This window comes from Nuphar pumila, chromosome 1, assembly GCF_984573655.1.
Source record: "Nuphar pumila chromosome 1, dmNupPumi1.hap1.1, whole genome shotgun sequence".
Taxonomy (NCBI): domain Eukaryota; kingdom Viridiplantae; phylum Streptophyta; class Magnoliopsida; order Nymphaeales; family Nymphaeaceae; genus Nuphar; species Nuphar pumila.
In genome coordinates, this window is record NC_143249.1 from 172,150,330 (window position 1) to 172,161,279 (window position 10,950).

Below are 10,950 nucleotides of genomic sequence, written 5' to 3' on the forward strand. Positions count from 1 at the left end.
ATGAAAACTAGTTTCTTGATAAAGTGCATTTAGTCATGATTGCTGCTCTGATGCAGACATTTATTTCTTCAATGCAGCATTTGTTTTGAAGCATCCTATTGTTGCCAGTGCTGTTTTTGGGGCAACCAAGCAATGGCAATTGCAGGAGGTTATTGAATCATGTCAGGTTGATCTTTCTACAGAAATGATGTCCGATATTGATAGAGTTCATTCTATGTACCCGAATCCTTGTCCTTGACTATAGTTATTAATAAAAAAAAAATGAGAATCTGTAACATAGCCAAAATTGGGGCTGTCCTCTTGATCTACCAGGGCACGCAGAAGTAATTCAGTATGGACATGCTGATTTGGTACAAGTAGCAGCTTATGTCTAGTGCTCATCCCTTTGGTTATTGCAACTTGCGCCAATCCCAATTCCATGACCTGATGATAGTTCCAGCATCTTAAGCCTTGTTCTCTTTGACCCATTAACCCAGACAACGAGCCTGGACAAACTGAGTTCCACTTTAAGGCTCGTATGTGTGCTTGTATGAATCTGTTTGCTGCACTGAACAAGATTCTTCCGCTTTGATTTGTGGAGTTTACACGCCAGCAATTCAAGAAGAGAACGCTGTCTGACGATGCTGCGAGAGGAATTCCACAATTGTAATCTGTAATATTTGTCGCTACACTCAATTCTCACCCTAATTCTAATTGTGCTATACCTAAGTATGCCATTTCTTGAACTTTGTGTGATGTATTGGCATATTTTGAAGATACTGCAAAAGTGATATTTTGGCAGACATTTTGAACATGCGAGTTGAGATGTGATTTATTTGAAAAATGAATGTCACTTCATTTAGTTTCATAACAGTTGTAACGTCCAATTTTGAGCCAGTAGAGAGCAAGATTATTAACGGCTGGTGGTGTTCGAATCCCACTGGTGTGTTATATCCCTCTGCTTGGCTACTAGATAAACGAGCACCTGAGAAATGTTCAAATTATTTTATTGATTTCAAACTTTTCCTTTTCTTTTGTACAGGTGAGTGGATTCATGGCCTTTGCTTTTATTTGCAGCTAACATGGTAGGAATTTAATGATTTGGCTGTCCATGCAACTCATTTTGAACTGAACTTTTTTTTTTAGATCAGCAATCTGGGATTAGCTAGATCCCTACCAGTAACAAAACAAAATTGTTTTAACATAAAAAAAACGTAAAAGAAAGACCAGTCAGAAGGCTTATCTTTCCAAATGCGATCTGTTCCAATGCTACTAAGCTTTGGTAAGCAGTAAGCGATGCAATCACTAGACTTGGAATGCAAATTTATTGGAGATGCTGAAATAAAGTTTATTTTGTGTGGAAAATCTGGTCGTCGGTGCCTGGTAAGGCATTCGGACCATGTCAAAGTGTGCCCTTGATCCATGGCATGCATGTGATCAGACCAACACCCTGGAACAATGAAATGTCCATTAGAGCATTGGTACCCAATGTGCCACAAATGAATAAGCAAACTGTAGATGGATACTTTAATCCATCGACCATCATAGATCAATTTCTGGCGATTTGATGATCACTGCCTTTTAAGATGAGCAACATATATTCTCTGAGTATATTCAGCGGGTCCAAAATAATCATAAAAGTATTTGCATAACCTGCAACAGCTTGCTGCAATGTGCAAGGTTCATTCCCTGTTGTTGCCTACACCATCTCCCCGGGCTGCACACTATTAGGCTGTCATGGGTAACATGGTCGTCATTCAGGTCGGCTCTCCCTTCCCTCATTACTAAACTCCCTCATTTAAAGGAAATTTGAAGGGGCATGGTTTTGTTTGTTTTGTTTCTAAATGATGTAAGTCTGTTTCTAAACTAGGTCCTTATACTGGTGATCTCTGTGTTGGATTTTATACATCGTAAGTTGAAGTTGCACAGGTGAATTATTGTCTCTTGGGCTGTATCTGATCCAATAGCGTTGCTGCATATTTCTTATAATGTCCAGGCAGAGTGGTTGTTTTCGGACCGGGCCTGGCACTCATTATGGCCATCCAATGGAGTTAGTTGATCAGCGTTACATTGTCATTTGCATCGGTAACGATGGTAATCAGACCTTTACTTGTTACCCCATATATTTTCTCTTGCTGTACTGCTTCTGCTTCTTGGGTGTTGAATATTGTGCAAAAGATGTCATGAGCATGGAAGTGTTTCAGTCCAGAAGGTGGCACACCTTAAGCTACAATATAGTATTACTTTGTTCTGATCTAACATTAAAAATCTCAATATGCATGAGTACCTCTTCACTCTAGTTATTGTGTGTGACCTCCCAATCTGCACTTGTTCTGATAATAAGCAGTCTCTCTTGAAAAAGGCTTCCTTTTTCATACCAAGGGTTGTGAATTCTCCAATTTGATCTAAATATTGCTAACGATTAGGATCCAAAGCTTGTGGCAGAATGCAGTACTATCAAACACCCAGAGTAGCATGAGAAAACAAATAATAAAGTAGTTCACAGCACCAAATACATTAGTAATCAACAACATTGTAACAGAAAAGTTGATAAAGCAAAAGAATATATGACAATTACCTAACAAAGCATTGCATATTAATGAAAATAAACATATTTAAGCAGAAAGCTTCTTCCTGTCTTTCTTTTCTATGTTGGAAGCAGAACAGAAAAACCTTGAGAAAATAAAAAAGAGGGCAGCAAAGAGTCACTGAGTACATCAAGAAACCAAGAAACAAAGCTGGATAAAAAAAACTATGACCATAAGGCTGTGTTGGGCCTGTTTACTCCAACTCGTCCTTCGGAAATTGTACATAGCCCAAAACTTATTATTGTTCTCAACATGGAAGCCAACCATTTCTTATGAATTCTTTTTCCTCATTTGGAGTTCTTGGAATTCCTCCATCTATACAACGATGTATCAAAAGCGATTCTCTCCATATCCTGTATAATTTCCCACCCCCTTTCCTCTTTTTTATTACCACAATTTGTTGATTAAGTTCTTTGCAATCCATTTGGGTAAAAAACATGATAAAGTCCAAGGCATAAAAAATAGTTTGTCAAAGAAGCGGTAATCACCAATGACATGACACACTTAATGGTCTCTATGGGCATGTTTGGAAGCAAGAAAAGTTCTCTCAGGAAAATAAAATTTTGCCTATGAGAAGTTTTGATATGACAACTTTTCTAAATGAAAAAATTTCACTAGTTTGTGTAGCATGAGAAAAACTGAATGAGAAATGTTAAAAAAATGAGAAAAGGGTTGGGGGAGTAGATCAGCCCCCTCAGAGAGACAGACAGACAGACCTGAAAATGGTGGTGGGTGGGAGGAAGATGAAGACAGCTCTTCTTATGGAAGCCCATGGGATGGGTGAATGGTCGCCCTAATCAAAAATAATTTTTGATAGGAAAAATTCCTCCACCTTCCCAGGTGGAGGAATTTTTCCTATAAAAAATCACACTTTTTAGAAAAACTTTCCTTTCACAAATTTTCTCTCGTTTGGAATGGTTGAAAAAGTTAACCTTTTTTTCTTTCCTACTTGCATTTTTCTTACCATTTTCTCGCTTCCAATCGTGCCCATGTTTATATTCTACCTCTAATAGTTCATCTGCTGTTAAGGTTTTTACACGAGCTAGTCAGTTATTGTTACTGACCAAGTAATTGTACTAATGGTGATGAACACTATAGAGAAGAAACACTACAAAAAAGCTAATTTACTTCATATAAAGAAATAAGTACGTTAATGCTATTATATATCACAATACCGTCGTGGGCTAAAATTCTCTAGTGTAATTGAATGATTGAAGAAGAGTACTTTGGAAATAAAGGGGGATCAAAAGACAGGAGTACAGTTGAAGCTGGAGAAATTCTCCCCAAAAATAAGGCTAAGAAAAATCTTTGGAACTTGTTGGAAATTTGAAGGTGCACACTAGTAACATCTATCATTGTTAGATACATATTTGTAATGTGGCTGAATAGGGTATTCTGTGATCTTATTTGTACAATCCTAATAAAATGTGAATGGGAAAACCACCGGTCATATATTTTTCACCAACACCAAAGGGGTTGGGTCATTGGCTCTGTAATTCTTCTCCTATTCTCTTCTTGTTTGGATGGTTTCAGAACCACCTTCTCCAACGAGATCATGAGAGGATCCAAATATTGGTTCTTCCATACTCATCAGGTCTTAGGTACTTATTCTTCTTTCTTTTCTGATGTCTTGTTCATTTACTTGCATTTTCTTTTACTCTTTCTTTCATAATCTTCTTTTTTTCTTTTTCTTGTTTTTTCTTGTTCTTTGTTTTCTTTTCACACATTTGGTATTTTTCTTCAAAATCAAGTTCTTTTCCTTTTTATTGCAGATTCATCTGCCTTTCTAAGATTTGCATTCTTTGGTTTCAGACCCATAATAAAACTACTAACTGTTGTTGACATTAGCAACTTTATCGCTATGGTCATTAGGTTGGCTTTCAGTGTCAAGCAGCTGGGTGTCAGATCTGCAATATTTGCTTGCATTTGCACCAAATCCAGTGATTATCTCACGAAAAAAAGAAGGAAAACCCCCATGAGAATATGTTAATTGTAAATGTGTCATATTATGTTGCTGTTGTGTCATTTTATTCCTCATACCTTGCACTATTATTTTCACTAGTATATGCTCTTCTTCCAACTCCTTCATTACTCTTGTTTCTATAAAACTTGACTCTACCAGCTTCCTAATATGAAAGAAGCAGCTTGAATTGTACCCATAACTTGATGTTGTGATGTCAATGTATTTGATGCATCTGTAGGAATGGAGCTATGGAACCACTTTGCATAAGATGTATCATGTATCCATAGGCTTCCCTTCCATCAGGCATCAGGTTGGCCGGCTAACTGTTACTGTCAATGTTGGATGGTATCAGTTGAGTCATTTTTTAATCGGTGGCTGGCTTTTCTTTTTCTTTACATTTTTGTTCGGCCATTTTCTAGCTAGCCATTGGCTGAAAAATGGTTAGGATGGTGCCACACATGCCAAACCACCTCGACCATTTTTTGATCAGTGGATGGCTGCAAATGGTTGAAAATATTTTTATTGTTTCGAATGTTTTTGTTCAGCCATTTTTTGATCAACTATTGACAAGAAAATAACTGAGATGGTACCATCCCGGCATGTGTGGCACCATCTAAGATGGTACCATCCTGGCCATTTTTCAGCCGATGGATGGTTAGAAAATGACTAAAGAAAAAGGTTAAAAATTTCGGTCAATTTTTGGCCAGCCACCAATAAAAAAATGGCTAGCATGGCACCACGTGTCATGGGCCATTACATCCCAGCCATTTTCTGATGGTTGAATGGGCCAGCCAACTTGATGAATGATGGAAAGCATGAAAGGGAGCATGAAGGGTTGAAAAGCCAGCTCCAATAAGCCTGGTTTCTCAAATGAAAAACTTGGTTGGGTCTGGTTTTTGATAAATCATGATTTCAATGAAAACCTGCCTTATACTGTCACCCAAACAGACATAACCTGGCTGGTTTCACTGAAAAACCAAGTTTAAAAACCTGGTTTTCAGTGTCATATAAACGAACCCTTGTTTGGAGGGTCCAAAACACAAGCTTTGGGCATCATTTGAACAACCCCTTAGTAATTTTTCTGTCTTTCAACAATGATGTTAGTAACAGTTCCAGTTTGTGTGAAAGTTATGTTTGTAAGTCACCTTTGCCTTTTAATGGAATAAAGAAATATCGTTTTCCTTTTAATCCTTTTAATACCATTCATCCCCATCTTTATCCAGATTGAAAGAACACATTTATTCAGTTCGTCTTAAAAGAATGCCATTGTACGTTTTTTGTGAATGCAACCTGACAGACTGAGAGACTTGCAAGAAGAGCAAGTTGCAGCTCATCATCAGAGCCCATGAGTGTATCAGCGAATTGCTTTTATCCAAGCAGTTTGTTTTTTGTCCACAAGGATGCTTACTGATATTCTATGCTGATGTGGAAAATTTGTCAGGAACGGCAAACAATGTCGGGGCATTACTTGTAGTTGGTAGGGATCGAGTGGTGGTACCTAAACTGATTCATCCACTCCGGCCACTTTTCCAATCACCAGAGGCATGACTTTATCATACTATCCAATGACATGGATGCAGGTGAGTTTATTGTCTGCTATCCACCTGATTTTTTTCTCTTCACAACATGCCATGGAAGCATGAGCTGGCGTTCTCTACTCCTAGAAACTCAACATTCAGAGGTCACTCCCAACCACTAGGGTAGATCGCAGTCTGCTCGTGACCGCTCATCTCTTGCTATTATATCACTGAAACCGTTCCAATATTTTGATTGCACTGGTAAAACAGATCCATCAGGTGGTGTCTCCCTATATCGAAAGCATTTTTCTGCTATTTGCTGTTCAGCAAGGTATGAGGCACAGGAAATCAGGATCTTTTAAAGCAGTGTAGATCACTGGCCATTGCAGTGATTGATGACGCAGCAATGTACAAGTATAATGCGTGTACAAGGGATCCTCTGTAGTAGATTCAAAGTGTAGCAAAGACCCACCACGTAATCCCGGCCTACACCATTGCTTGCTTGTTCATCTGAAAGGATGGAAGTTAACAATGTCTAGATGAGGAGAGTTGGTAACAATTGTGTGTATTCTTTCTTCTTTCTGTGTTCTCTGTTTTATTACTCTCAGTTGCTCCACCAAGACGTGTTTTGCCTTGGGATGCTGCAGTTTAAATCTTGCTCAGGAAAATGTAATTTGTTTTGCTTGGTACGAGATGAAGCTGACGAATTGCAAGGTATAGGTTGTATTCGTTTTCTTTTCAGTTTTCACCTTTTTACAATGCATCGCTTACAACAATTGGGCTGGGAATCTGCCAAGAGGATCCTGTTACCAACCTCCGCCATGGAACAAAAGTCATGACACAGCCTGTCAGATTGCCTGAATTAGTTGTGTATGCATGGGAATGTGCCTGCCCTTTCATCTCCCTCAAGACGTGCCTGCTTCAGCTCTTCCCTTCCGCCCCTTCTCTTTGCAAGACAAGCTTCGAGCAGGGTGGTACGGTCTCAGGGGACTGGTTGATTCACCACATCGTTGGCCATACCGTTTGTGACCGCAAAGGCTTGGGCCGGAGTCCACTCATACGAGTCCACACCATTGATGATGATGATGATCTCACGAGCTCCATTATGAATAGCCCAGCTGTTTTTGGGCGATGGACGGTGACAATGGGAGATGGACCACGGCGATGCCAAAATACCGAATGGAGAGTGATTTGTGGTGCCACCACTATCCGCTTGCTCGGAGGTGCTGTTAGTCAGCCACCTCACGTGAACTAGATGGTGGGCCTGATTGAAGGCAAAGCGTTGTCCTGGAGACCTGCTTTCTGCACCGCTCGAAGATGCCGTCGTAAATAAGATCAAACTGCGCACCAGCTCTGTCTCGGTTCACAATGAAGAGGATATGGTCGGCTTCCACTACCTTGTAGTACCTAGGCGATGATATCGATTTGGTGGTCACAAATACAAGCGTACATCAGTTCTCCCATTTCATAATGATGATGTGAAAATGTGAACAAACACCATTCTGCGAAAAAAGAATAAGAAAAAACTACCATATGCCTGGCCTTAAGGGATGGCACTCTGGGTCGCGCTCATCTTCCACAAAATGGCTGGGATGCTCCAATGGTATGCGAGGGTGCGTCATGGATACCGTATTGACTGCTCCATCATTGTCATGCCAATCCTCATCCCTGAAAATTTGGCCTTGGACGTCAATTAAGGACCAAAGCTCCCAAGCATTCAACAAACCAAACCAAACCAACCTGTATCCCTTGTAAGGAGGATGAGCATTGGAAGGGTGGCGCCATCTTGTCATCTGCAGGACTCTTATGAACAATAACGGGTGGATCCCCAATATGCTGGATGGAACGGTGATGCCCATAAACTTCCGGGTACCTTTCGTAGCGTAGCTGAAGTAGAAAGTGTTGGGGAAGGTATTGAGGGAGGCATTCAGTTGCATGGATCCTTGAAGGGTGAGGTCCGGCAGGATCCAGTCTCCTGAGGCGAAGGGTCCCCCACCATTGTTGGCGAGCAGGGAGTCGATCAGCCCAGAAATGCCCAGAGCTGACCAATCCATGCGGAAATGGTCGAACCCGAAACTGTAATACCTCTTCACCCATGGAATGTCCATCCATTCGTATAAGATGACACCAATCCGTAACAGCTGCAGAAGGCACAGACGCTTCATCCATCTCCCGTCTTCGGGCCTGTTCCATCGTAGAACCAGTCATCGATCAACCAAAATGATTAGTGCAGCATTGCGCCATGGTTTCATGAATAGATGAGCGCTCTTGATTGACAGCTGCCTCATCAAATCGCGCTTTGATTGCTGCCAACAAGCGAATCGAAAAACTAAACCTCTAAAATCAAAATTCACTCACTGCATTCCATCCATGTATGTCCTGGTCGTTCCGTTGAGGGCACCCGACAAAGAAGTAATGCTCAACACCCAATCTGCAGAAGTGTCCTCGAATCCCTTGAAGGCCTAGTAAACATGACAACCTTTTGTTTGTCAATTACCCTTTGAGGTGTGTGTGTGTGTGTGCGTGATGTAAAAGAGACATATTAGAGTTGCTGACGATTATTGCTTTTGATCCCTTAATAGAGGTGATACAGAGATTACGGTATACCTTGTCCGCTAGCATCTGCTGCAACACCCGGACAACCTGCACCCCTGCAGAATGTCCCACAAAATGAACGGGATGCTGCTCGTCCCATACCTCGTAGTGCCCTGTAATAGAAGGTGGACAACGGGGAGACCATAAGAAAGGATTACCAAAACACGATACTCCACAATTAGATCAGGTCCTCATTTTTTGCCACTGGTATTGATCTATGGGGGTTTTCGCCCCAGGAGGCGAAACAGATTGGAGTTTTAGAAGGTACCTCGATCATACACTCTGCCAAATTGGCAATGCCCGCAGTGCTTGCTGTGTTCTTCCCCATAATCAACCTGCCCACCTTTGAGGTAATAAAAGAGCTCACGAGCCCGATCGTAGATGCTCGTCAACGACCCGAGGTCCGGCACGAGTACGTGCTCGTCTTTCGTCTCCGCCCCACCGAAATACGACAGACCTCCCAATCTCTGTCACACACACACACACACAAACAAAACATCAAATGGGCAAAAATCTCACCCGATCTAGACCTAACAATGGCTGGCGGGGTGGGGGAAAGATTTAGAGTTGGTGACCGACCCCCTTTCCGAAACCGAAAATCCCGTGCACAAGAACAATAGGGGGCAGATTGTTTTCCGGTGTGAGACCCTCGCCCGTTCCCAGAAGCAACTTCGAATGATCTGCGTCTCCGTTCGCATCTATCAACGAAGAAGAAGCAGTCGCAAAAGCAATCCTTTTTAATTTGTTGCTAGCCCTAAGCACCATGCTGCTGCTTCTGCTGCTGCTGCTGCGAGATGTGGCTATGAGCTCTATGTCGGAGGCAATGGCCGTGCTGAAGATGTACATTCCATACAACATATGAACCACCGAACTCACAAGAAGCTCCGCACAATCCAAAGCCAACAGCCACAACCTCATTCTCTCTCTCTCTCTCTTCCGAAACCCGCCTCCCCCTTTGTCAGACAGCAATACAGGCAATGCCCAATAAAGGGATAGACGTAGATACTGCTGCACAGAGGAGAAGAACCAACTTGATCAAAGGGGGAGGGGAAGGGTTGGGTTTTTCTTCCCCAATTTTGCTCTTTATCGTCTCCGCCTCTTCATCGTCTCGGTCATTATTGGTGGGCATTGATTATTTTTAGAGGCCTATCGGTTCTTTTTTTATCCAATGGGAGAACGCCACATGTCGAAACAAGAGCCACCGTATTCTGGTTGCTATTAAACAATTTGATTTGGGTCCCAACTTACAATGAAATCTCAAACCAGGACCCATTTTGCTAAAAATCTCAAAAAACGAGAGCTAAGACCCAACTTTTCATAAAAACCACAAGAAAAAGATCTTTCATGCTCTCGTGCTCTATCTACCTCCACGTTAAATGGGGTTTTCAGGTTTTTTTTTTCTTTATTTGTTTCTAAACTATGACCATACAAATGCGATCTCCTTACTTGATTTTAAAGAGAGTGTTCAATTTCGAAACATGGGTGAGTTTTTACAAGGTTCAAAAAATTAACACTTCAAAATTTTTGTAATTTTTTGAGGCTTCAAATATCAGTGTTTTGATAAAAAATACATGATTCATGTGTAGATTCTTAGCAAATCGACCATGCTGTGGCAATCGGGTCGGGTTGGCAGGTCAGCATACCTCAACACGAACCCGACCCGTTTATTAAACGGGTAACCCGACACGGCTAACCCGTTTAATAAACGAGTTGACGGGTTGGTGGGTTAGTGGATGGGTCAGGGTCGGGTAAACGGGTTGGCGGGTCAGGTTCGTGTTAGTGGACGGGTTGGCGGGTTAGCGGTTGGGTCGGGTAAACGGTTTGGCAGGTCGGGTTTGGGTAAACGGGTTGACCCACCCGCCTAACCGATTTATTAAACGGGTCAACCAGGTTGGCGGGTTGGCATACCCCTAACACGAACCTGACCTGACCTGTTTAATAAACGGGTTAGGCGGGTTGACCCATTTATGACACAAACCTGTTTAAGTCAAACCCCAACTCACCTAAGAAGCGGGTTGGCGGGTCGTGTCAGATTTTGCCACCCCTATGCCAAACACATCTACAAGGATTGTGAAAGAAAAAACATACAAAACCCCATGTTTCATTTAGTATATTTCATTTAGCATGTTTGTACCACTCGAGTTACACTGCATTTTTAAGCTGTAACGGTGAATCAAAACATCTTCATGGATACTAGAATTCAGGTCTGAAGTTTGCCCCCATATATAAAAATCATCTCAAAGGAATCAAAATCAATGAGAAGCTTTGGGCCTGTTTTTTGGACATGTTTTTGTAAAAGATCAGGCAT

At 41.6% G+C, this 10,950-nt stretch overlaps 2 protein-coding genes across 4 annotated transcripts in view; one reads left to right on the plus strand and one right to left on the minus strand.

Moving 5' to 3' along the window:
- LOC149851284 (uncharacterized) overlaps positions 1-786 on the plus strand; it is a 66,048-nt gene extending 65,262 nt beyond the window's left edge. For both annotated transcript variants that reach the window (XM_089999726.1, XM_089999735.1), the window contains one exon: positions 78-786. In XM_089999726.1, coding sequence (XP_089855852.1) covers positions 78-238 — 161 coding nt within the window. In that variant the 3' untranslated portion in view covers positions 239-786. The remainder of the gene's footprint in view (positions 1-77) is intronic.
- A 5,961-nt stretch (positions 787-6,747) lies between these two features.
- LOC149851285 (uncharacterized) lies at positions 6,748-9,758 on the minus strand. Of its 2 annotated transcripts, XM_089999745.1 has the most exons (7): positions 9,222-9,758; positions 8,911-9,109; positions 8,655-8,755; positions 8,406-8,509; positions 7,788-8,231; positions 7,578-7,715; positions 6,748-7,454 (listed from the first exon to the last, which is right to left on the minus strand). In XM_089999745.1, exons 1-7 carry the CDS (start codon positions 9,558-9,560, stop codon positions 7,277-7,279), a joined length of 1,503 nt encoding a protein of 500 aa, XP_089855871.1. In that variant the 5' UTR covers positions 9,561-9,758; the 3' UTR covers positions 6,748-7,276. The 2 variants fall into 2 exon arrangements, with proteins under 2 accessions (XP_089855871.1, XP_089855877.1); XM_089999751.1 differs by lacking the exon at positions 6,748-7,454 and having other exon boundaries at positions 7,574-7,715; positions 9,222-9,757.
- Positions 9,759-10,950: the final 1,192 nt, after the last annotated feature.

Excerpts from the sequence above, each read along its gene's own strand:
- LOC149851285 (XM_089999745.1), bottom strand. The coding sequence starts at position 9,560 with ATGAGGTTGTGGCTGTTGGCTTTGGATTGTGCGGAGCTTCTTGTGAGT. Across the intron at positions 8,510-8,654 it reads AGCAGATGCTAGCGGACAAG|GCCTTCAAGGGATTCGAGGA; the intron begins GTATACCGTAAT and ends CATGTTTACTAG. Across the intron at positions 8,232-8,405 it reads ACATACATGGATGGAATGCA|GCCCGAAGACGGGAGATGGA; the intron begins GTGAGTGAATTT and ends ACGATGGAACAG.